Source organism: Carcharhinus amblyrhynchos, chromosome 9, assembly GCF_965287045.1.
Source record: "Carcharhinus amblyrhynchos chromosome 9, sCarAmb.v2.hapA, whole genome shotgun sequence".
Lineage (NCBI taxonomy): Eukaryota > Metazoa > Chordata > Chondrichthyes > Carcharhiniformes > Carcharhinidae > Carcharhinus > Carcharhinus amblyrhynchos.
In genome coordinates, this window is record NC_137332.1 from 96508036 (window position 1) to 96535347 (window position 27312).

At 42.2% G+C, this 27312-nt stretch overlaps 1 protein-coding gene across 1 annotated transcript; it reads right to left on the reverse strand.

Annotated features, from left to right (window-relative positions):
* Positions 1-1214: 1214 nt before the first annotated feature.
* LOC145348634 (putative G-protein coupled receptor 139) lies at positions 1215-27312 on the reverse strand. The gene is made up of 6 exons (XM_080196800.1): positions 27243-27312; positions 24251-25137; positions 8520-8595; positions 8116-8187; positions 5903-6066; positions 1215-1349 (listed from the first exon to the last, which is right to left on the reverse strand). The coding sequence occupies exons 1-6, from the start codon at positions 27310-27312 to the stop codon at positions 1215-1217; spliced, it is 1404 nt and encodes a 467-aa protein (XP_080052926.1).

The window sequence follows — 27312 nt, forward strand, 5'->3', positions numbered from 1 at the left end:
ATCCAGGTAGTTAGCATTTCCAGTAATGAAGCATCACGATCATCCCCAACACCGGCCCCACAAGGTTGTGCCCTCAGCTCCCTACTATACACCCTTTATACCTATAACTGTGTGGTTAAATTCCCCTCGAACTCGATTTTCAAGTTTGCTGATGGCACCACCGAAGCAGGTTGGATCTTAAACAATGACAAAATGGAGTACAGGAATGAGATAGAGAATCTGGTAAACTAGTGCGATGACAATAATCTCCCTCTCAATGTGAACAAAACGAAGGAGATAGTCATCTACTTCAAGAAGCGTAGTGGAGAACATGCTCCTGTACATCAATGGGGCGAAATAGAAATGGTCGAGAGCTTCAAGTTCTTAGGTATCCAGATCACCAACAAGCTATCCTGCCCCCCTCCCCCCATGCTGATACTATAGATAAGTAAGCCCATCAACACCTCTATCTTCTCAGATGACTGAGGAAATTTGGCATGTCCACTACGACTCTCACCAACTCTTATAGATGCACCATAGAGAGCGTTCTTTCTGGTTCTATCACAGCTTGGTAAGGCTTCTGCTCTGCCGAAGGGTGCAAGAAACTACAAAGGGTTGTGAAGGAAGACAAATCCATCACACAAACAAGCCTCCCAATACATTGACTCTGCCTACACTTCCCGCTGCCTCAGAAAAGAGCCAGCATAATCAAGGACCCCACGCACCCCGAACATACTCCCTTCCACGGAAAAAAATACAGAAGTCTGAGGTCACCTACCAACCAACTCAACAACAGCTTCTTCCCTGCTGTCATCAGAATATTGAATGGACTTACCTCGCAGTAAGTTGATCTTTCTCTATGTCCTTGGTATGACTGTAACACTACATTCTGCACTGTCCCCTTTTCTTTTCTATGAACGGTATGCTTTGCCCGTATAGCATGCAAGAAACAATACTTTTCACTGTATACTAATATATATGACAAGAATAAATCAAATCAAATCAAAATCAGTCCAAAATGCTGTTATTCATGGAAGAATCAATTCTACACCTTGATGACAAAAACAAATTCTACCATAATGTAAATTTACGTTATATAGACAATTCACCATGACGATGAGGTGTATTATCCAAAGGTCTCAGAGACCATTTGAAGGACCGGAAGAGTTCTAATATACCTGTCAGCATTCTGAGACAATTGATTAACTTTTGAATTATATATGAAGAGTAAAACTTCAAAACGATCCTCCATTCAGGATCCTACAGTTAGAATCCATTGGTTTTTTATTAAATAATCGAAACATATTGCTGGAAACAGTCTGTGATGGACTGAGACAATCCCTCGCCTGTGAAAAATAGCGGTGAATGCACTGAAAAAAATACGAGATAAAACATAACTCACACAAATCATACTTATTACGATATCAAATCATCGTCAAAAAAAACATTGATTTGAAAACGGCAATGGTGTAAAGCCAGAAAGATTGCAGGAGCTGAATTCTGAGTCATTAAAACATAAATTTCACAATTTAGTTCTGATATGCCTGACCACATGGCATTGTAGATCGGTACAATAAATATTTACCTAGAATAATCTGATTCTAGATGTCCGGTTGTCATTTTACTTTCAAAGTACATTTTTCTCTTAAGAAGGTTACATCTAATGTGGAAAATCAAAATGAAAATGTGCCAATTGTTTAACTCTGAACAAGGCATGGACACTGTTGTAGTGAAAAAAAGAATAAGCCAAATTCAAACACTGAGCAAGAAACTTCACTGAACCTATTGACTAAAACTTCACTAAACCAATAATTAACTAAAACAATGCTTCTCTAGTTAGCAATACTGTTTAAAAAGTAACAGGAACAGCAACGGGAGTAAAATGGGAATACACGAATAGACATTGACAGGAATACAGTGGAATGGATTTTATTGAAATAATAGTTCACCAGGAGCAGGAGCATCAGCAAACATGTTTTTTTCCACTCAGGAAATAAAGATATATACGCCTTTGGTATATGAAACCTATCTCTTTTTACCCTCACATTGGAAACAAAACTGATCATTATTTGTGGCAGAAATGATTAATTATAACTCGTGTACAAACTAGTTCCGTTAACTTCATTTAAACTTGTGGTTGACAATATATATTTCACTACATGCGAAATGAATTTCTGAAAGCAACGAAGACTATTTTTAAAAATTCCTGGCAAAATCATGGACCAGTCACAGCTATTTAAAGCGATAGCGCAGAATGTATCTGTATTTGCAAGTTAACTCAGGAGGAGTCGCAGACTGAGTCTAAACACAGAACAAACGGGATAAAATTAACCTCCGCCAATATACTAAACAAGGGCGCTCAATTAAGCTAATAAAACATGAAGTAAACTAGCACTCAAAACTTGGAGCAGGAAATGGATGCAGGATCAGTAACCTAAATCAGTAATTACAATCAAACAAAGTACCAAGAATCTAAAGTATCTCCAGTAAAAAGGAAAATGAGTGTGAACGAAACCAACGTAATCGATCAGCCTATTACACTGACAACAGCACTTCGACGAAGTGTATTTAAACTAAATCAATGCTGAACCAGAATCGGGAAAGTAATCAGCACAGAATAAGCTTCCTAGTGACTGAAAAGAAAACACACAATAGATTGTATCATCAAACCTCAGCGGAAGAAGCGGCAATTACTAGTCCCAGCATATATGAAACAGAAATGCGCCTGAAGCCACTGGGTAAACTGCATAGAAATGCAGATCACGGGCTTTGGAGTTCACTTATTGCAATATCAAATTACATTAAAATACCGCCAGTCAAACATTCTCTGCTCCAAAACACAACATAACAGCTATTTCTGTAACTTAGAAACCCAAGCCTGAATGCTGGCCCCATATTAATTAGACAAATGCTAATTCAGTGTCTCATGAGTCGCGGGGTTAGCACTGAACATTGTGTAATTAACAGTCTACATCTCCAAATCAAATAGACAGTTTCAGCTTGATGTGCGTTTAAATTGACGATGCCAATTGTCTTGCAATGTCTGAGTATACCATTTTTTGAGCAGGAAATTCTTGATTATTTTCGCTGTACAGATCTATATAAATATAGTCCGTGCGCTTCATTTGATGTTGAAATCAATGATTTACGGCTGTTCTCAGAAGTTAGCCTCTGTCATTGCATGTGGCTGGAATGTCTGACAAATCTGTTCGAGTTCTTTGATGAGATAGCAAGAAAGTTAGATGAAGAAGAACCAATGGACGTGATTTGGTTAGATTTCCAGAAGGCCTTTGACAGGGTGCGGCTTGGAGACTGTTAAATAAGTTAAGTGTTAAGGTTAAGATCCTGGCAGGGTTAGAGAATTGGTTGACTGACAGAAAGCAGAGGGTAGGGATAAAGGGGTCTTTTTCAGGATGGCAGCCGGTGACTAGTGGTGTGCTGGGACCACACATTTTCACAACATAAAATAATGATTCGAAGGAAGGAACTGAATGCACTGTTAGTAAGTTTGCAGATGATACAAAAATATGCAGAGGGGGAGATATCATTGAGGGAGTGGGGGACTGCAGAAGGATTTGGACAGGTTAGGAGAGTGGGCAAAGAAGTGGCAGATGGAATGCAATGCGGCAAAGTATGAGTCATGCACTTTGAAAGGAGGGATGGAGGCATGAGCTATTTTTTAAATGGGAAAATGCTTAGGTGACGTTATTGTGGAAAGTCCCGAGTCGCCACACTCTAGCGGCTGTTCGGGTACAGCGAGAGAGAACTTAGTATGGCCAATGCACCTAACCAGCATGTCTTTCGGACTATGGGAACAAACCGGACACCAAGGGGAAACCCATTGAGACATGGGGAGAACGTGCAGACTTCGCACAGACAGTGACCCAAGCCGATGAATCAAAACCAGTCACTAGCCCGGTAAGGGACAATGCTAGCCACCGTACTACCGTGATTACACTTTGTTCTTAGTGGCATTTGAAGATCAGATCATAACGCAGCAAAGGCTTCACATGTGACTAAACGAGAATCACAGATGAAGAAAGTTGCGGATAACAACGAGCGTCATGGGAAATGCATCCGCTCACAGGATTATTTGTGAAACAAAAGGTTGTATGATGCAGTCCCGGGATGGAAATTGGTGCACTAATAACAGTGTAAGGTAAGATGATGCGCTGAAGAAACCAAAGCCTATGTGAATTCAAACGAACAGACAATGAATTGAAAAATGGAACTTAACGTTACCAGTTACAAATAGGAAAACAATTTGAAAGAAATAAATAAGAAAAATAAAAGTCATAACACACCAACATTGAAACGGGTGTAGGTAATTCAGCCCACCAGATGTGTTCGCCATTTAATGAAATCATGGGTGATCTGTGCCCTAACTCCATATACCAGCCTTTGGCCCACATCCCTGAAAAAAAAACTTGGCTTCAAAAATGTATATCTCAGGTTTAAATATAGCAACTGATTGAACATCAACAGCCATCTGTGCAAGAGAATTCCAACTTCGAGCGTCCTTTTTGTATAGAAATGCTTCTGAACATTTCTCCTGAAGTGGCTGACACTAATATTTAGAATGTGCACCATAGTTCCAGAATTTCCAACCAGTGGAAATTGTTTTCGTTTATTTATCATGCCGTCTCTTGTCAGCATCTCGACGACTTCGATCCGATCATGTCTTTATGTTTACGACGAAAGCATGTCGAAGTTGTATAATCTCTTCTCATAATTGAAACACAGAATTCCAGGCATAATTCGTGTAAGCGTGCTGGCTTCATTGCGTCGCATTTGAGGCTAACCCAGTGATTTGCTGAAGAATCCCTCAGGAACATTTTTTAGTCAGCGTTGCCCCGACAACTGCCCAGAGCTGCCAATTGTGCTGGTCTGGGAACCGTCCGAAAAGAAAACAATTTAAATTTCCACTTGAGGATAATTTTGCAGGCTTTACCCTGATAGTTTGTCTATAAGAATTGGAAGGGCAAAACGAATTCTAAATTCAGACTGACTATTCTGAAGATCCAGGTCGTGCAGCACAAATAGAAGATCTCTCAAATTATCTATACCCCTACATCGGCCCCATCATCAAACTCGGCTACTCCTCAGCTGGATTTGGCACAGCACATACGACCACTTAGTTTGAACAGACCTTCCATCTTCTGCCATCCCGGACCGATTGACATCTTTTCCGAAAACTCCCTCCACCCAACCACGGCCCGATGTAAACGTTTCCCACTGCGACCCGAAGTCAGTCCGCCCAAATGAAATCCCTGCCCCCTGACCCCAACAATGCTGTCAGACATTCGGCCCTCTTTCAAATCATTCCGCACACACCAGCACCCTCATGCTGCTCAACTCCACTGCATCCCACTCACTCCTATTCTTTTTTCCGATCCGACCCTCAGTTAAATCCGACATCCCAACTACGCCTCAAGATTCCAAGAACACCACTTGCAGATATGGCCCTGTATTTCCCCTCCCCGTCACACTCTGCGGCACCAAAGAAAATTGGCACTCATTCATGACTGGTGAAACATTGGAACTCGTTTCTCCAGAGTAACGCACTCAATGTGCCTTTTCCCAACATTTCCTTGCCATTGCGGAGAGAAACATCAAACTATCACAGCGCCAAGGACTTGTGTTGTATTCTCCAACGTCTGTGTGGAGCTTGCACATTCTTCCCGCGTCTGCGTGGGTTTCCTCCGAGTGCTCCGGTTTCCTCCCATAGTCAAAAGATATGCGGGTTAGGTGGGTTGGCTATGCTAAATTCCTCCTTAGTGTTAGGGGATTAGTTAGGATAAATACATGGGGTTATGGGGATAGGGCCTGGGCGGGTTAGTAGTCAGTACAGACTCGGTGGGCCGAAAGGCCTCTTCTGCTCTGTAGGAATTCTATTCTTCCATTCTATTCTATCCTGATTTACCCCTAAAGGAACATTCCAATGGCCATGTGATTCTGGACTCAGCTTGTATTCTGTCATGCTCATGTCCCAAACCATCTGTTTTTCACTCTTGTGCTTATCGTACACGTGAAAAGGGATGGATTTGAAAAAAAAATCGTCTTTTGTGCGTACGTTGTTGTTTGTGCCTGGAAAAATACACTAACGTTTCGTATTTAATCTTACGTTATTATTGGAACATTAACTTACTTCAATATTCATCGTTTGGGAAAACACGACAAAATTAATAACACGGGAAGAGTTATTTCCGTTAGAGATTGATACACATTAGGGAACTCAAGGCAGTATAAATTGTCTAACTCCCTGCCCGTGATGTAAGCGAGGAGCTCGTCCGGGGCTTGATCCAAATTGAATTTAAAGCGACGGGGCAATATTACATGTGAAAGCAGCACTTGAAAACCGAAAAAGGGAAACTGATGGCTAGAAGTGATGTATGAAAATGAACGCACCACCGCGATATTTTGAGAAAAGCGTGGTGAATTATATGACGAAAACGGGTATGTAATAACTAGGCAGCGAAATCCTAACTTCGCTATTCAGTGAGAATTCAGAATTTTAGTCAGGGAACTAGTCATAAAAAATCCTCTTGAGGCATAAGAGTCCGAAGTTCCTCAGATGTTTTTGCAGCATTTAAACCTCAGTCATCATTCAAAACAGATGAATGAACGAAGACCTGCATTCAACATACGCACACTGGCTATGAAACAGCAGGTAAAGCTGGAAAGCAGAACTGTTCAGAAGAGGACCTGCACAGGGAACACGCTTATCAGAAAAAAAAAAGTGCTGGCGATGAGTCTGAGAGCTAAACAAGGAAAGAGGGAGTTCCAAAAATTAAGAAGGTAAAAACGAACTTGTGCGAACTTGTCTTAAGGAACATCCAAGCACTGTGCTCCCAGACAGCGTACTATAGAGGGAAGACGGGGCAACTCATGCAAATTCATAACTTTCTTTTCTACGTTGCAGATGGGTTAAAAAAACCTGGCACCCAATAGTGAGCGACTCAATCCCTCAGGAATATGCTGTGTCCAAAAAAAGATACCTGGATTTCAAAAGGTTTGCAGCCGGACACATTAAAAGACACCAAATCAATCAAAGGGAATCTGCAAGAGGATGTTATGCTGGCAAAGGTAAAGGAGACCAAGGGGCCGGCCGTTCTAACGCAGCAATGATATTTGAAGACCAGATAAATTTAACGAGGTCCACAGAAGCCAATTGGAATGCGAAGTGACCCCTGCAAAAATCTCAATGCCGAACATGGATCAGAAAATTCCTGAAACAAAAGACGAAATACTCAGGCGAATACCCAAGTAGTCGTTTTGAAATGAAACCAGGCTATTCCCTTGCTGGAGAACTCGAGGCTTGGTGGAAAAAAAGAGTCTTATTTTCACTTTTAAAGGAGCCATCAGTAGAACGTCCTCAGACACGCCCAGCAATCATGTGAGGAATGAAACCGTAATCTGCTTGATGTCCGGTTTTCCGAAAACAACTCTTCCATTTTAGAAGAAGGATGCGCAGAAAGTCCCGGAATTTACGTCAACCAGAGTTAACCCCACAAGAGCTGGTAAATGTGCTCTTTGTTCAGGCAGCCTCGCCACCAAACCCCACTTTTCAAATGTGGCCACAAAGCCAAGGATTTTCAAATACCCCCAAAAATACCCTCAAAGGAAACTGCTTTCCCAAATGTGAACAGGCAGCAGAGGGCGTAGCGTTGTTTTCACCTCCATTGTCGGGCACATAGAGCATGGGACAGTTTAGAGCAGCGCGCCTTCCAACTCCGAAGTACTTTTCCAGGAAGTCAGTGGATCTTTTTGAGAACGAAGCAAATTGTGGATTCAGAAAGTGCAAAAAATGCCCAGCATCTGTGAGGGTGATGCCTCACACATTCGATTAACCATCTTCAGTGGTATCACAAGCGGCACATAAACCATTATCCAACGCATCCGCAAAGGGACCCCAAACAGTTTGGACACCATGCCTAACCCGCTATGCTCTTGCCTTAGCCAACACGCGTGTGCGAGCGGGCAAAGTACTTTGCAACAACAATCTTTTTCTGTCATCCGGGCCCCGAAAGGCTGAACCGAGTTGAGGGATGCACCAGAACAGAATGTTTAAACTCTACAGTAGTGGTAAGCTCCAAGTCAATATCCTATAAGCGGCCTACGGTTGTTTAAACTTACCGATTTTCCCGTCAACTGGTGCGTTCCAGTCCCGATGTTCACGCAACTGAATCGCCAGGTCAGTCAATTGAACTGGCAGGATCCAAGCAATACAAAAACAGATTAACTTTTTGGTAAGAGGATTTCACTTCCGAAAATGAGGATTCGCTCATGTGTCTGCATCGTCGAGAGTTGCTTATGCACATTCGACCACTCAGTGTTCATCAACCTGCAAAAAACACAGGCCCATCCGAAAATGCAGCAGAGGGAAAAGCGTGCGAAGCGTCCAACAGAGTGCATTGAAGCTGGAATCAAGCACTATATCAGCTTTCAAAGACAGATTTCATTTAACGCCTCATTGAATGACCAAGCTTGCTGGAAAGTAAGATAACTTACAGTAGCGTACTACCAATTCCCCTGATTACTGTGTTCGAGATGCCGCTGTGAATAAAAGTTTGCCTTCACACTTTTCTGCTTCGCGATCCATCCTCCCAAAGGTAGCTGTAGATAAAAAAAACAAATGAAATTAAATAGATTTAGGCGTGTCTAAGTCGAGGCGTATGTATACACACTTCATCCCCTGGGTTACTTTAAACTATATTTTCTTTCTGTGCCATTTACGACAGCACGAAGCCAGTGTCAGTCATTCCAAGGTGAGAAAAGCTTCAACGTTTTGGGGTGTAAATTTTTGCCCAAGGCTAAACATTCCACCCAATGCCGAAAGATAACCATGCAAGTGATGCGTTCGCCCAGCCAAATTCCACAAAGGTAGATCCTAATCTGCTATAATGTAGTTAATAGTCGAAGCTGTAATTGTTCTACTGCATTTTCGAAATTAGTATTTTGAAGATCAAAAGCTTTATAACTCTAATTATTCGCCTCAAGTTCCCAGCTAGGTGAAGATAAATCTTTGCCCCACATCGAGCACTGGTTGTGGGAGATGTCACATATTCTCTCTTCAAGCTGCATTGCATTACGTTTCGTGAGAACTGAAGTCAGAAAATTATTGTTCAATCGCAAATACGAACAGAACTGTAGGCAATCGCCTCTGCTTCATGAGCTCAAGCAGGTGGCAACGCAATGAACTCCTGTGCCTTTATCCAAACTGCTAATAGCTCGATCTCTTATCGCCAGACTAAGCGACGCCAGGTCTGCCTGATCTGCCTTCTCCCAATCGTTTGAGTCCCTCTCTGGAAAAGACAGATGACTAACAATTTGTTAGCCTTTCCTTCAAAAGGAGCATTTCAGATGACGTCTGATTCTGGACCCGTGCCACACAGGTAAACATGAACTTTTATTTGGTGCGACAGTGCCCCGAATCCTCTTTCGTTTCCTGAATTTGCGAATGCGAATAGCTGTTCATTGTGAAACTCCTGTCGCGTGTATCTCGGAGTGAAATTAAGCCAATCCTATTTCATTTCATCTTCCTTCGGCTTGCCGTGAAAATTAATAATGGACAATTGGAACCCTTAGTACTTCAGGGTTGTGGGAAATACCTACCATTTACGAAGCGGAGAATCATAATAATTATGGAGGTTTGTTTATGGAGGGCTATTGAACAGGAAAAAAATGTCAATATAAATTGAACCCCCTCCAGCCCACGACGGAAATTTGAGGCTCATGCGGAATTGATCCAATTTAATATGACCAGAGCACAATGTAAGAGACCAGACAAAAGTAAACACTATAATTGGAAGCCAACAAATTTAAAATCGATGGTTGAAAATTATCATTCGGAAACCACATCCCGCAGCATTGCCTTTTTCGGCAATTTAGTTCACAAATATAATTGGACACTCAAACTTTCATTTACGTTATCTACTCTGCGGCATCACTCTTGAAGGGCCTATGCTTTTTACGTCTCATGGTGTATCCACTGCTGATTGTAGAACAAAATAAACGGCGAGTTTGTGTAAGGAAATTTGTACTCAGTATGTAAGCATGTTTGTACTCAGAGAATTTGTACTGAATAATTGTACCTAAACTGGGTATGAAGTATGGAATCACGGATAGTATTAGAGTGTCTTCCTGAAATAGATTTAGGATGGGTGATAGGATGGGACTAGTAGGTTACTTCACATAATCAAGTATAGCTGATGAAATCAGTGCATGCGACCCGAATGAAAGTAAACAGCAGTTACTTGGGGAGACAATGGGTACTATACAGCTGTCCAGCTTAATATATGATCGTAACAAGCAAGAAAGAATAAAGTGAGCATGTTTTTCTTCACATTCGGCCTAAGTCAGCTAAACCACTATTGTACAAGCAGAGTCGTAAAGATAAGGGCAAAGGATGTAACTACCATGGTTTCGAGAGGAAAAGAGACGTAACAATGGGTGACCAATCTCAAGCAAGGTAAATAAGGGGTCAGTACAGAAACAATGGTGGCTAAACGAGGTCGCATTGTAAAAGCGAGATAAGAATCTTGAGATATGGAGCTGAAATGTGCATAAAAAGACTGTAAGCCGAGGGCTCTGTGGAGTGTTCCGGACCTCCCGGCTTTATTTCTCTTGTACTGGAAATAAAGCCTATTGCTTGGAAGATTACAACTCAGACTCTCTGTTTTAATCGGGTTAAATAAGTTGTCGTCTTGGGGAACCACGACAAAATTGGCGCTGCGAGCAGGGTGTTGTGGGAAATCGCCCAGAAAATAGCATCTGGAAGGAGCAGCGGAGACGGTGGTCCGACTGGGGCTGGACATCCCAAAGCCGGCATTCTGACAGCAAGGTGAGCAGACTTATATTGCATGTAAATCCTTGTTGTCGGAAAAAGGGATCTCGAGGCCCGGCGCACCCGGCTCTCTGCTGGTCCTGGATCTCCCCAACCCAAAGAACATCCTGCAAAGGTAAAACTAAATTGGGGAAAACATTTTGAGAGACTGAGTCTGATCTGAAGGGTAGAGTTTTGCATGCAAAGCGCGCTGCGAATACTGTGTTGTCTGTGAATGGGTAAAAAGTGCGACGCAAAAAGAACCGAACGCTAATCGATGCAACTAGGTTAAGTCAAGCGGTTTGGAGCGGGATTCCAGGTTACGACTTGCCCAAGGAGAGTAAGTGTAGGAAGGCCTGCCAGTCCGAACCTACCCAGGACCTCGGGGAAAAGACGTCACCCGAGAGGGAGAGAGATCTGTGAGAGATTGCTCTCTTACCTAATACGGTAGTTAAAACTAAGGGGAGGTTATGTGATGAGGAAGCAGAAAGAGTAGAGAGAAGTATGTCAGTGGAACTGGGAACCCTGACATAGGCTTTTACTGAGGTGCGGGGTGAACGCTAATAGCAGTTATGTATTTGGAATTGTGCATGACTATATGACTGTTTGAGAGAGAAGGGGATTTGTCACGACATGAGACACCCATCAAATTTATTAGAGGCCAGTGAGCTCCCACCAGTAAAGGGTTAAAAAAAGAGACAAGCAGGCTGACTCTGTATGGTACAGAGAGAGAGAGAGAGAGAGAGAGGGTGGAACTGTGTAATTGAGACCCTCAGGTGATGTAATAGGTATAGCCAATCAAAGTGAGTTGCTTTAAGTTTACTAAATTATGTAGGGATCGGACAGAGATTTGAATTCTGCCAAGTGGGAAAGGTGGCATTACATTGCATCTTAAAGTTGTAAGGAGAGTTAACCATTTAGGCACACAGTAGATTTGATTTTGTACTTGCCTGTGTTGGTTACAAAGGCAGAGCTGTAGAAATAATTAAACATGTAGATTGCACATTAGAATGCTTTCAGTATTTCTTCGTGCATCTGTGTTCCAAGTGATGTTTTGTTTTATTGTACCAGAATTGTAAGAAGGTGCAAGGGTCTTGATTTAGTGAGGATATTTAAAGGTGATAAAAATAAATCTTATTTTGGATTTTCTGAATCAGGCTTTAGTTAATTAAACTGCTGTACTTTGACTCACAATTAGTCTCAGAGGTATCTTTACCTACAAGAATTGGTGCTGAAACCTGGGATCTGTTTACGGGTCCGGTTGAATGGCCACAACCGGAGCTCCGGAATAGATTACCGAATTTAAGGGAGTGAATCAAAGTACAGTAGGTGCTCATCTGTGATGAAAGAGTGTGAGTGTGTGAGAGGTCTGAGCTGAGCACGTGCAAATAAGGAGGTGTCTGTCTTTACACCCAGCCTTAGACCAGTTGTTAAGAGGGGTAGCCCCCTATGCGAAGCTCAGAAGTTTGAAGTGAGTGTAAAGGCTAGAAAAGGATGCCTGGGATGTGATGTTCAGATGAGAGTAAGAAAGAATCTGTCTGAGAGATCGCCGGAGTAAAGAAAGATAGTGCCAGGACAGGGGGCTACGGGGAAGTGGATATCGGAACCCCGGTTAGACTTACAAATACTGGCAGGGGAATCACAGGGGAAAAGTGAACAGGGGACTGACCACGGAAAGGCAATACATCGGGTGGTAGTCACTGTGATACCAAACTCTGACAAATTAAGTGATAAAAATTGCGATACCAATCTGAAAAGACGAATAATGGCAAGCAAAGCTAAAACACCAGTGGAGATGTTAGAGGATAAGTTCCCAGCCCTCAGAGGGGATATAGCACATATCTCTAAAAAGTGGGCTAAAAGAACAAGTAAGACAAATACACAGTGGCCGGAGGAAGGCACCTGGTGCATAAAGAGGTGTGAGGATCAGAAGGGAATGATAAAGAACTATAAAATCAAGGATAGATCGAGCAAAAGAAGGGAGAAGCGAGAAAAGGAGTTAGAGATATTAGCGTTGTTCGAAGAAGAAGGGAGAGAGAGAAGAAGGGCATGGGGGAGGGGTAGGATGCTAATGCCAGTCCAGACTCAGGAAAAAAAGGAACTGGAGGACCCAAACGTAGCCCCACCCCCATACCTGGAAGGGTCAAATCCCGTAGGACTGTACCCAGTTATATCAGGTACAATGAATTTTGAGGGAGAGTTTGACGTGAAGCAAATGACAAAGGAACAGTGGGCACAGAAGGAGGAAGAAAGGAGACAAGGTATTGAGGAAGAGACTAAGAGGATGGAAGAAAACCTGGATGGGTTAATTCAAAGGAGGAGGCAGTTAGAGGCAGAAGTAAACGCGGTAGATCTTTTGGAATGGGCAAAAAAGGTAATAGAAGGAGAAAGAGACAAGAGGCACGGAAGAGAAGGGACTGGGGCCAGAAAAGAATGCGAGCAAAAAATGAGAGAGGATCTCCACGAATGTGAAAGTGAGATACCACAAGAAAAGATAGAAGGAAAGAGAGTCGGAGTGAGGAAAGAGGAAAAAGAGAAAGAAAGAAACACAGAGGAAAATGCTGGGAAGTACAAAGAGGGGGTGACAGACGAAAGTTTGGGAAAGCCTGGACATGGAAGCACCCAGAGAGAGAAAGAATGGAAGAAGGGACAGAAGAAAGTAGTGAAGAGGAGGAGAGACAGTCAGTGTTAGGGGGACGAAGAAAATCAATGCGGAAAAGACACCAACCTGTAAAATATCCAGCAGTGGATCAAAGAGAGAAAGGGACGTTCCCGGTGATTCTGAAGGGTGGCAGACTGCAATATATTCCTTGGTCAGGTCAGGACTTGCCCAATTTAATTAACGAATTACCCAATATTTTGGACGGAGCTGGAAGGTGGATTGGACAGCTGGAGGCTGGAATGATGGGAAAGAGGATGGCGCTGGGTGACATCAAAGCTCTCCTGACAAAAGTGTTAGGAATGGACCAAATGGCTGAAGTAATGAGACGTGCTGGCATCCCGACTGCAGCCTATGACCCGGATGTGGATGGGACACTAATGGATCCATACCGCCACGACATTTGGCAAGCACTAAGGGATATGTACCCCAATCGGATGGATATAAAAACTCTGAGAGGGGAACCGTTGGGTGAGGAAGAGAATGCGGCCGTGTACATAGAAAACCAATTAAGAAGGTGGAGAAGGGACACGGAGAGGGACATTCTAACAGACCCGCTAACCAACTCCCTGTTCCGAACCGCAATCCTGGCAGGCCTGCCGACTTCAGCTAAGGCAAGACTGGAAGAAGTGGTGGGCCTGGATTCGAAAAACTACTAAGAGTTTGTGGACTATGTTGCCCATGCAGTGGAGAGACACCGCAGGGAGGAAAAAAATGCAGACAAACAGTTGAAGGAGATACAACGCAAACTCCTGCAAGCCCAGCTGGAAGAAATTAAAAGTAAGGAAAAGCTGAAAGTGAAAGAAGACCCCACACCCAAGAAAATAGCACCGATGGTGGTGAACCAAAAGACAGAGGAAATACCTGCACCGATGCTAGGGAGAAACGGAGATGGAGGCCAGCCCATCATAACCTATAACATTTCTGCCTTCCTGCTGTCCATGAACCCAGGAGGCTATGGCTTAAATTATCAAAACCCTTATGCTCCACAAAATCAGACTGATTGGAATAGAAATGAGAAAGGACAGGGAAGTGGCAGGCCACCCTATCAGAATCAGAGAGGACAGGGACAGGGAAATCAGCAGCTTCTAAGGCAGGGACCGCCGCCTGGCCCTCCAGGCGTATGCTGGGGGTGCGGGGAAGCAGGACATATAAAAAGAAATTGCCCACAGAACTCTTACAGGCAGGGAGAAAACCAGCAGCAGATAGGCCAGCAAATGGCGCAAATGCCGTTGAGTAACACCCCTGTGCTGCAGGGACCTGTGAATTTTCAGAGCTCCCTATAGGGGGGCCCAGAGAACCCTGAAATGGTAGGACAGTACGTACAAATAACAGATACAGCAGATCAGGAACCCATAATTGGGGTTAGAGTAGGAGGGGTTGAGGTCCCCATGATGATAGACACCGGCGCCACGTGTACGTGCATACAAACAAAATATGCGAATCACCTACCATTATCAAACCAGTTTGTGAAAACTGTGGGGTTCTCGGGGAAAGTAACGTTAACTCAGCTGACAACGCCGGTACCTGTCACCATTGGAAGCAAAACTACTCATGTACCTATATTAGTGTGTGATAGAATGCCATTAAATTTATTAGGAAGAGATGCAATCCTAGGTTTAGGACTAAAATTAGAATGTACAGAACAAGGAATTGATTTGATGGGAGTGTATTTACTTGGAGTACCAGGAAAGGAAGGGGTTAATGTGTACTGGTTGGGAGACATAGAGGAACAAGTTAAAAAACAGGTATGGGAAGTTTGGGGGGAGCTGATAGACACTTGGGTTCCACAGGCCGAATGGCCAAGGACAGAGCTACACAGCACAATGATATTTGATGAAGAACAGAAACCCGAGATACAGGAGAAATGGGAAAAGGAGGCAGGGTGTGAAGAATTAAAAGCCAAACTAAAATGGGACAAAGATGCTTCAGAAGCATTTGAGAATATAAAGAAAGAAATAGCACAGGCACCAGCATTGGCTTTACCAACCTATGACAAACCTTTTGACTTATTTGTGAGTAACAGAGAAGCAGGATTTGCTACAGCAGTGTTAATGCAGGAGAATTGCAAGGGCAGACGAAGGCAGGCTGTAGCATATTACAGCACCAAGCTAGACGACGTAGCAATGGGGTATCCTCCTTGCTATCAAGGTCTGGCAGCAGCTTGGTGGGCATACGAAAAGGCAGCCACAGTCACAATGGGGTATGGAATTGGCTGGACAATATGTTAGGGAGATGGGGGGTCTGGTTTGCTAAAGCTGGAGTTGTGGCAGCCATGACAATAACCATCCTGGGATTAATATTTTGCTGTTTTTTACCTGTCTTGAGATCCCTCCTTGCTAGATTGGCAGTGCGACAAATGGTGACACAAGTAACCGGCAACCCACGTTTGGGAGGGACAACTAAGGAATGGGGAAACATTGAACTGCCCCTGCTGGATGAATTCACAATGACCCTGGTTGAAATTGAAACCTGTCAGTTTGCGAAATAGCTGCACTAGTGGAGGATCGTTCTACAACCTCACCGATGCCTACGGAGACCAAGAGACTTAGTCTGTACACAGGAATCAGTCTTTTTCCCTTCCCTAGACAAGGGTGGGAAGGTTTTTGGCTGATGACTGTTAGGGGCAGGCAATCTGGGGGAGCAACCTAAAAATCAGGACTTTTGCTAGACAAGCCATGATAAGACTAGAATGGGGACATTGATCCCTGACCAAAGTACTTGGCTCCCCCACGTTGCCTACAAGTGTGATTAAATATGTGCATATGAACAGGGCCAAACAAGGGGGACTATCTGAGCTGGCCTTGGTAATTGGGATGAGACTAGGGGATAGTCTCAAAGGGGGGATATGTAAGGAAATTTGTACTCAGTATGTAAGCATGTTTGTACTCAGAGAATTTGTACTGAATAATTGTACCTAAACTGGGTATGAAGTATGGAATCACGGATAGTATTAGAGTGTCTTCCTGAAATAGATTTAGGATGGGTGATAGGATGGGACTAGTAGGTTACTTCACATAATCAAGTATAGCTGATGAAATCAGTGCATGCGACCCGAATGAAAGTAAACAGCAGTTACTTGGGGAGACAATGGGTACTATACAGCTGTCCAGCTTAATATATGATCGTAACAAGCAAGAAAGAATAAAGTGAGCATGTTTTTCTTCACATTCGGCCTAAGTCAGCTAAACCACTATTGTACAAGCAGAGTCGTAAAGATAAGGGCAAAGGATGTAACTACCATGGTTTCGAGAGGAAAAGAGACGTAACAATGGGTGACCAATCTCAAGCAAGGTAAATAAGGGGTCAGTACAGAAACAATGGTGGCTAAACGAGGTCGCATTGTAAAAGCGAGATAAGAATCTTGAGATATGGAGCTGAAATGTGCATAAAAAGACTGTAAGCCGAGGGCTCTGTGGAGTGTTCCGGACCTCCCGGCTTTATTTCTCTTGTACTGGAAATAAAGCCTATTGCTTGGAAGATTACAACTCAGACTCTCTGTTTTAATCGGGTTAAATAAGTTGTCGTCTTGGGGAACCACGACATTTGCTGCAACAATCTGTCCCCTAGAATCAAAGAACAAAGAACAAAGAAAAATATAGCGCAGGAACAGGCTCTTCGGCCTTCCAAGCCTGTGCCGATCATGCCGCCCGACTGAATTAAAAACCCTAGCCTTCCAGGGACCATATCCCTCTATTCCCATCCTATACATGTATTTGCCAAGATGGTCCTTAAAAGTCACTACAGTATTCACTTCCACAACCTCCCCCCGGAATGAGTTCCAGACACCCATTACTCTGTGTAAAACCCCTGCCTCATACATTGCCTTTAAATAATGCCCCTCGCACCTTAAACTTGTGCCTACTAGTAATTGATTCTTCCATCCTTGGCGGGGGAGAGGGGCTAGTGGAGGGGCGGGGTGTGTTGGGGGGGGGGGGATGCTACTGACTATCCACTCTGTCCACGTTTCTCATAATCTTGTAGACTTCTATCAGGTAACCCCGTAACCTCTGTCGTTCCACTGAGAACAAACCAAGTTTCTCCAACCTCTCCTCAAAGCTAATGCCCTCCTTACCAGGCAACATCCTGGTAAATCTTGTCTAGACCTTCTCCAGTTTGCTTAAATCAAAACATATTATTTAAAACTGGCATTCAACGTCAGAATCGCCATCGCAAATTCGGAAAACTTCCGAATTTGCTCCCCACCGTGAGAAAATTTGAGGCAGACTTAAGGACCAATGTCAAAATTGAAAGAAAGCAAATTGCAAAGTTATAGTTGAAGTCACTGTGATGATGCAAGAATGATGTTGAGAGCAGTGTAATGATGCGGTTAGTCATTAATTGGATAATAGCAGTAATTATGAGGCGAGGATAACTTTGCCCGGAGGGGCAAGAAGATTAGTGGGTCACAGAACAGTTATATAAATATAGAAGCGTAACGAATTTGTTGAATATTTTTGCTACCAATAGAGGTATTATGATGATATGAAGACAGAAGGTGGCAATTGGCCATGTCGCCTCCCTGAAAGCCCAGAACGCAGAAGCGACGCAGAAGACTTATGATTTCATAGACACTTAGAAAGAAGCGACAACACCTGCAAACTGATAAGCTGACGAAATATTTAAGTCAGTTTTTACTGTTTGATTAATACAACGAGGATAGCAATATTAAAATTTAATTTTTATTTTTCAGAACTGAGACCTGGAATTGCAGCCTAAAAGTGCCTTAATTGTAAATAGGAAACTCATTTGTCGCACGTGGGCACACAGTCATATTTAAACAAAAATGCATGAATATCAGGATGCCAGACACGAATGACTCACACTGCATATATAGTATATATATATAAATATATTCTCGGCATATATTGATACATTTTGAATTTCAATTTAATAAAAATTCTGCATTGTACACAAGTTAGGATACTTTGTAAGTAGATGGTTGTAACATTTATTAAACCCCACGACGGAATCTATGCTACACCTTTGTGACCGTTTTGACTGCGGGGCTTGCTTCTTCAAAACCACACGTATGTGATCCAAATAATAGAACTGCAATGCCATATTCCAAACTAACATATTAATTGCTGTACGTATAGCATTTAGAATTTGTTACAGTTATGTGCTATCAGTTGTGATCATAATCAGTTAATTAATTTAGTAACTAGAACCAAAGGATATGTAATCACACACTTTAGCTCTGTTCTGAATTGCGACTGCGCCACTGCACAAATAACACTGTTCATAAAGTGACTGAGAAGCTGAAGCATGTAACCAACCTGCCCCATTATGCCGAGCGGATGACTAAAGTCGTGGCTGAAGTGCTGAGTATCTGTGAAGTTGACAAATGTGAAATATAGGTAGGCTGTCAGCCAGAGCAAAATAAAAGTAGCACAAATAGCAGCTAATAAGATCACTAACTTTCTTCGGCTCTTTACTTCTGGGTCACTTTGATTTTCAATGCAGTAGCTACTCCGCAGGCTCTTGCAGAATTCAGTGGAGAGTAAAATATGTTTAATTATCAAAATATCAAACAGAAAAAGTATGAGGACGAACGGAATACATGGTGTTAGGATGCTGTCAATCCAGAAAAATGGGACCCATCCCTCGGTGGTGTGGAAGCTTAGTTTTAAACAGCAGTGCCAATATACATCATTAACTATTTTCGGGCTTATAAATTGGAGTATTTTCGAAAATCCACAGCCCACAAACCGTTGTTATAATGAAGGTCGCTGTATCTTCTTTACTGTATTTCACTCTTAGGTTCTGGGAACAAATGACCACAACTCGGTCAAATATGAAACAGACTGTTAACCAGATGGAGAAATCAATGTCAATGAAACCCAAAACTGCAGGCAGCCGTATAGTTCAGAATGGAATTTGGAAAATAAATGTCACTGATTTCATACAGTATTATGCTAAATATCAGGACAAGCAACTCTGCTACTGCCATGGCCACCAGATATCGTATGATGCATTTGGAGGGATTGCGTTTTCCACGGGATAGAATTCCAATCGTCAATAATTTGGCTACAAGGGAAAAAAATGTAGAAAATGGTGAAATTTGTAGCATTGAAAACAGTATTCTAAATAAGTTAACTATGAATTTCCTGCAATGCAGGATGATGACATTATATATTCTCTCCATATATCCACTGTTAAACTCAATACAACGTTTTTTTCCCACTAAACGGGTGAATCCCTAGAGACCTGCGTAGCGAAACATTTAAAAAAAAAGACTTGATATACAGCAAGCGGTTTCGTCGATTTCTCAGCAGTTTCAGGAGCACAGGGCGTTTCCTCGTTGTCTTCTGGGAGCAATATGCACAGCAGGATCTCAGGACTGGGAGGCTGTCGGAAATAAAGAGGACATTGATATCCGCATTGTTGGACATGCGATTGGAAATAACTTTGCTCTAAATTTTCACATGTATCATAGAGCAATTCTGGAAGAAGTTTAATGATCACAGTACAGTAATCAGGTAAATAATAGACAAACCTCATTCTGGCGAAATCCCCTATACAATAGAATTACCCGGACCAATAAATTTTGGCGTATTTGTGTGTCACTCCAGTTAGATACTTCTAATACGGCTGTGAGTCATGGGATCTGTCTCTTAACTTTAAAACTTTTTTATTTTACCTGTCATATAGAGGTGATTACATGCCATGCAAAGAAAACAAGTCGAGGTAAGATTTGCGGAGTTTGCATACATGCCGGCTACGCGGCTACAAATGAACGGCTTCTGCATTTAATTCAAGCATGTTAATTATTGGTGGCACAGGTGGCACTGATGCTACACAACGGCAGAGACCCGGATTCAATTTCGGCCATAGCTGATTTTGTGGACTTTGCACAGTGCTCCGGTATCTACATGGATTTCCTCCGGTTGGCCTGGTTTCCTCCCAAATTGACCATGCTGATTGCACACTTTGGGTGAATTTTCTGCCCCGCCCGCCCTGGAAGTCGGAGCGGGCGGAGAGGGGACATTGCAAAAGTTCATTGGGCTGCATTCGCCCCCAAATCCGGAAATCGGGCCCTTAGTGTTTCATGAAGTTTGATTGAGGAGGAATTGCTTGGTAAATGCGTGGGGTGATAGGGATAGGATCTGGGTGGAATGTTCTGCTGGAGTGTCGATGCAGATTTGATCGGACGAATGACCTCCTTCTGCATTTTGCGAATTCTATGCTAAAGAAGAGGCGTAGACCACTATAACCATCGAGTCTTCACTGTCATTAAATTAGTAAATAGCTAACCTTATCTCCATATCCCCGGAAAGCTTACTTATCAAGAACATATGTAGCTCTGCCTTAACTATAACGAAATACCCCACTTCCAACTGATCTTGAGCGAGAGAGCTGCATAGATGGAAAACCTTCTCAGAACAAATATTTCTGCTTATCTCTGTTAAAAATGGCCGACGCTTTTTTTTTACATAAAGTGACCCTAGTTCCAGATTCTCCGTTGAATACAATAATATTAGCTTCGTCCAACTCATCAATAAAGCCCGTTCCTTCTCGCCTGGAGCAGAATTCCGCCTGAATTGTTCTCCTGATTGACGAATGGCACAACATGCAACTCAGTGTCCAACATATTAACGCTGAGGCGAAGCTCCTCTAACTGTGGACACTTATTGTAGTATGACTTGCCATGGAACACACCGGAGCCTCCCCAAACTGCACCAAGGAGGTAACCTGACTTAATGTTTTCAACTTTGGTCACATCGTGCTGGCGTTATTATGTTAAATCTTGCCATGTCACTGCTCGATTCGTGGTTGTTATATATCAAGTGCAAATTTCAAAAACAGGATACAAGTTGTGTTTCAAATATGTTTCAGACCTGTCGAGAAAATTAAACAAACCGTGAAGTTGCACTGAATCTGGCTGTCCAATTTCCTTCTGTTATTCCTATATTGGTTTCATTTGGACGGCCGTTGTGTTAACGTTCAGGTTAACGAATAGTAACATAATAACATAAAACTGTAAGAACTAGGAGCAGGGTTAGACAATCTGGCCCCTCAAGCCTGCTCTACCATTCAATAAGATGATGGTTGGTCAGGTCCACTTACTTACTCATTCATTATATCCCATTAAAATGTGTACCTTTCATTGCCTTAAAAAATAAACGTTCAGTGAGGCAGTGTCAGCTGCTTAACTGGATAGGGAATTCCAGTGATCCGCAGATTTGGGTGAAGAAGTTCCTTTGCAACTCAGTCCTAAATCTGCTCTCCCTTACATTTAAGACCCTAGTTAGTTTCGCATGCCAGTGAAAACATTTCTGCTTCTCCCTTATCTATTCCCTTCATAATCTTATATGATTCTATAAGCTCTCTACTCATTCTCCTGAATTCCATTTAGTGTAGTCCCAGTCTACTCAGTATCTCCTCAGAAACCAAACTTCTCAACTCCAGAATCGACCAAGTGAATATCCGTCCAATGCCATTATATCCTTTTTTCCAAGTAAGACGACCAAAGCTGTGGACAGGACTCTAGGTATAGTCTCACCAGCACACAACCTTCCTATATTTTAAAATTCCGGCCCTCTAGCAATGAAGGGCAAAACTCCATTGGCCTTCCTAATTACGTGCAATGTCTGCAAAGGAACACTTTTGCGAAAATGCGCAAGGGCACGCATGTCCCTCTGCACAGCCATGATGTGGAGATGCCGGCGTTGTTTGGGGTAAACGCAGTAAGAAGTCTCACAACACCAGATTAAAGTCCAGCACGTTTATTTGGTAGCAAAGGTCACTAACTTTTGGAGCGCTTGGTGCTCCTTCCTCAGGTGCGTGGGAGTTCTATTCACAAACAGGGCATATAAAGACACAAACTGAATTTACAAACTAATGATTGGAATGCGAGTCTTTACAGGTAATTAAGTCTCAAAGGCACAGGCAATGTGAGTGGAGAGAGCTTTAAGCACAGGTTAAAGAGATGTGTATTGTCACCAGACAGGACAGTTAGTGAGATTTTGCAAGCCCAGGCACATTGTGGCATGATAGTGTGACATGAACCCACGATCCCGGTTGAGGCCGTCCTCATGTGTGCGAAACGTGAGATCAGTCTATGCTCAGCGACTCTGCTTTGTCGTGTGTCATGAAGGCGGCCTTGGAAAACGCTTACCCGAAGATCAGAGGCTCAATGCCTGTGACCGCTGAAGTGTTCCTCAACAGGAAGAGAATATTCTTGCCTGATGTTTGTTCGTAACACCGCTCGACAGTCACCAGGCAAGGGTGTTCTCTCCCTGTTGGGGAACACTTCAGCCGTCACGGGCATTCGGCCTTTTATCTTCGGGTAGGCTGGTGTTGTGAGAATTCTTACCGTGCCTCTGCACAGCAGCATGCTGCAAACTTTACCATTTAAATCATAGTCATTTTTGCAGCCATTCGTACAAAAAATGATGAACTGACATTTCCCAACACTGTACTCCATCTGCCAGACCCTTGCCCTCTCACTTAATCTATCTATATCCTTCTACAGACTTTCAGTGTCCTCTGCACATTTTGCTCTACCACCCATCTTAGTGGCATCTAAGAAATTTGACGTACTGCACTTGGTCCCCAATTCCAAACCGTCTACACAAATTGTAAACAATTGCGGGCCCATTACTGATCTTAATGGAACCATGCGGCGTACAAAACGGGCTGCCGATTTCCACTTGCTTGTTTCGGGGTCGTGAATAAGAAAAAAAAAACTGGCTAGAGGATTCAGGTCAGGCAAATGAAAGGGATTGAAGTTGGAACATAAGCCAGTTTTGTCAAGAACGTGTGCGGAGGATTTAGATGGCAACCATTATATCTTGTTTGTCCCTTCTTTGACAATGACAATATACTTGGCTAGGTACAGCTGTCAAATTCATTTTGCTAATTTCCCCCAAGGTGTTCATGCAAACTATCAGTTTCCTGAACCCAATTACTCCCAGAATAATCAGAAACGTTGATAAAAATTCTCATCAGCAAGCAAACTGAGTTTATTTAACATTTTCCGTTGCAGATTCTGGCTTTCCCTGCACTGCGGCTGGATCAAAATCATGAAAAAGTCGCACAACACTCTTGTAACTAGAAAAAATGGACTGCGTTTTTTTTCAGTTGGGAACTGTACTCCAACTTCTTAAAGGGCAATTACGGAACAAAAAGAAATGGTGGTTTTGTTCGTGATGCCGATATTCGATTATCTCATAGGAAGGAAGATTGGCGGGTTGGGAGTTTCGTGCATCTTTTAGGGGACAGGTCCTGATTCTGAATATAAAGATAAAACTGCAGCCTCAATTCATATCCAGATATTGTTTGCAAAGAGAAGCTTTATTAATGCTAGGAAAAATATACTGCATTAAGAACAGAGAAACTGCTTCATTTATTTTATTTTCTCAGGGATTTGGGCAACACACTGTCAGTCTAAATTTATTGCGGATTGCTAGTTGTACTTGAGAAGATGGTGGCGAAAGCAGTGCACTCCATGGGTGTACGTGCACTCGTATTTCTGTTATCATGGGGTTCTCCGAATTTTGACGAAGGGGCAGTAAAGGAACGATAACACATTTCCAATTCATGTTGTTGCGTGCCTTGACGATGTAGCTTAAAATATTAATCTTTTACACATCTGCGGCCTTTAGGCTTCTGCGAAGAAGTGGTCGTGGATTTGGACGGCGCTATCTAAGGAAACTTGCAGTGCATTTGTAGATGTTATACACTGCTGCTACTTTGTGGCGGCACTGGGTGGCATGAATGTTGATGGTTGAGCTTCGAACCAGTCAGCATGTTTTGTCTTGGATTTATTTTTTTCTACTCACAATAGGAACCAGGCAACGCAATATCAAATGTTTCAATTCCTCTCTGAATTTTCTCTGTGAGACCGCATAAATAAAAGTGTTCGTACATGAGCTCAAACAGCTCAGCATATACCCGGATTGTTCCATAATGGTGAACGGGTCGTTATAATTTGCTTCAAAAATTTGCACATCTGTAAAGTGCACGATTAAGAAAAATATAAAAATCACCATCCATAACAGTATAAAATTGCCTGAGATGGCGAGCAATAAAATCATCGATTTTCTCCTGTTCTTCAGCTCTGGGTCATTTTGATTCTCAACATTGTTGTTACCTCGCAATGATCTTCTCACTCGGTTGGCCATCACGATGTGCCTAGTGGTCAGACCATTGAGCAAAAGAATAAAAACGAATGGAAGAAGTGGGATCAAAAGGTTTTCCAACCACATAAACGCTTTCCAGATGGGTGATGTATAAAAACTTAGCTTCACGTAGCAGGACCACGGTACGTTGTCAATTATTTCCCGTGGTTCATAAATGAAGTATATTGGGATATTCTGTAAACTACTCAGTGAACACACAACTGATATAACCACAAAAGCAGTTCGTGCTGTGCAATATTTTGCTCGCAGCTTTTGACAACAAATAGCAACGTATCGATCGAAGGTGAAAGCAACAGTTAGCCACACAGAGCAATCAATGGAAACAAAAAGTACGGCGATATTGAGACTACAAATAGGAGTATAGTTCAGGAACGTATAGGGGAAATACGCATCTTTAATCTCATAAAGTATTACTTCAAATATTAGGATCATTAAGTCGGCCACTGCCATCGCCAGTAGATAACGAGTGATACATTTGGAGAGACCATACAATCCACGGTTTAGAATGACGATTGTGACCAAATTAGCTGAAAAGCGGACAAAGTGTAATCATTATCGTTATCAATATACAAAGTCGCGTCAGTGAACGGAGGTTTATATGCAAACTCTTGATATGAAGTTCTGCCGTCCTCTTGTCATAATTTATCTTTTGGCAGGTTTCTAAAAGTAAAATATTGCCAACGCCTTTCCTGCCTGGCACCAAACTTAACTCTTAGTGTGGAACTCAATTTCGTCAAATACTTACGTAAAGACTTTTTTCTTGCTGTAATTATTCAATCTTCTTCACTCATTTATTTCTATTCCTTCTTTGTGCTTAACGTCTTTAGTTAGTTTTGGATTGAAACAATACATGTAGCTTATGGTTCATACATAATCGATTCTTCATCCTGATTGGTTAAGGGAATGCCTTAGTCAGTCACGACATCTGTGTTTTATCTAGAGGGCGCTCGGTTTTAGACTTTTGCTGAACATCAATTTCCACTGCAGAACGTCATACGTCGTCAACGAATAATTCCAACGCACACAATATGCATGAACTCAGAATATGCTACAATAAGTTGCAAATATATCATTTTTTATGAGCAGCAAGGTTGAAGACTAGCGTATCCCCTATCAGTGCAGAATTCTGAAACTACTAATACCAAGTTGATGTATAACATGAATCTTATGGATTCTCTGCGTTAAAGCATAGTCCCTACAAAGTTGCTATTCTGCTCGACAGAAGGTATGCAAATAAAGGATCGTATTTAAAAATGATATATTGAGGAAAGAAGCAACACTTCATCCTGCGTTACTTTCAAAGGAAGAAATGCCGGTTGGATTCTGTTGTCGCCTGCGATAACAGGAACGAAAATTTCCCCTCTGCATTGAACAAGCGCGATTATGCCCACCCCTCATCTCTCGCCCGCTACAGTTAATTTGATTCAGACTACACTGTATACGGATGATAATACCAGATTGATTCTCCTACTGCGCTCCTGCCCAACATGCATTTCTACTTCACTAAATCGTTGAATGTCTTCGATCCGATGCAAAAGATGATTTCTGCAATCTATTCCAATGTCCTTTGCACGATAGCAATAGAAATTTCACGAGCCTTCACCTCACCTTTCTAAAGCTACTTGAAGAGAAATATTTAATTTATCCAGGAGGATGCGAATACATGGCTAACGAGAGCATCCAATAAAAGCTAATTACTGCGGATGCTGAAATCCGAAACAAAAGAGAAAACGCTGGAAAATCTCAGCAGGTCTGGCAGCATCTATAAGGAGAAAACAAAACCTGAAGTTTCGAGGATAGATAAACCTTTGTTAAAGCAGAATCCAGAAAATCAGAACCTCTTCCCCGGTGCTCGGAGAAATATACACTGAGAAGGCCTCCCATTCTTAAAATTCTATATCTCATGACAACGGTTAACATTGTTACACGTTCGAGTGATCTATTTCTTTTCCATAAATCGGGAGATGATTACGAAGTACGAGATATTGCAGATATGCTGATGTTTTTCTTTTCTCGAATTGCTCTTCAGGGAAAAAATGTTAAATTGTGGGATGAGCAATACAAGGGTTTACATCATGGTCACTGGATTTCTTTTTCTATATTTGTGTCCGTCAACATTGACAGAGTTTAAATTATTACATTTTTAGAAAATTGCAACCGATACTATGATTAATGCATTTTATGCCAGATGAGTAAGGTGGGATGCCCAAGGTCATTTATTTTTATTTCATGACTGGTAGTCAATAGCAATTGCCGACATCAATGAAGATTACGATTGTAAATAAATTATTTAAAACACTGTCTCGTCATTTGATATGACTATTTGTCGAGTAACTCGTCGAGATACAAGAAAACAACCCTTGAAGAATTTCAGCGAAACTATTTCGATTACCACGTCTAGTTGTGAAGGCATTAGAGATATTACAGTGCTGATATATGTCATGATAAGCTCTGTTATCCCTTTTTTTCTTACCAAAACCTGGAACCTTGTATTTTTATTTACTTTATGGCAATGCTACATGCCCATAAATAATCATATGTGTACGTCAGAGTATATCATTACAGCAACTGCAGGAGATCTATGTATTTGAATATGTAAATACGAAATATCAACTAGATATAATTGACTTACCAGGAATTCCAATCACAGCTAGAATAGGGTAGTATATGTTTTCTATCTGTATGATTATCGGCAGACCCAT

Coding starts and splice junctions, on each gene's coding strand:
- LOC145348634 (XM_080196800.1), bottom strand. CDS start 27,312: ATGGGTCTGCCGATAATCATACAGATAGAAAACATATACTACCCTATT. Junction 8,596..24,250: donor TGCGTTGCCTGGTTCCTATT/GTGAGTAGAAAA, acceptor TTTTATCTACAG/CTACCTTTGGGAGGATGGAT. Junction 8,188..8,519: donor ACAGCGGCATCTCGAACACA/GTAATCAGGGGA, acceptor GGATCCTGCCAG/TTCAATTGACTGACCTGGCG.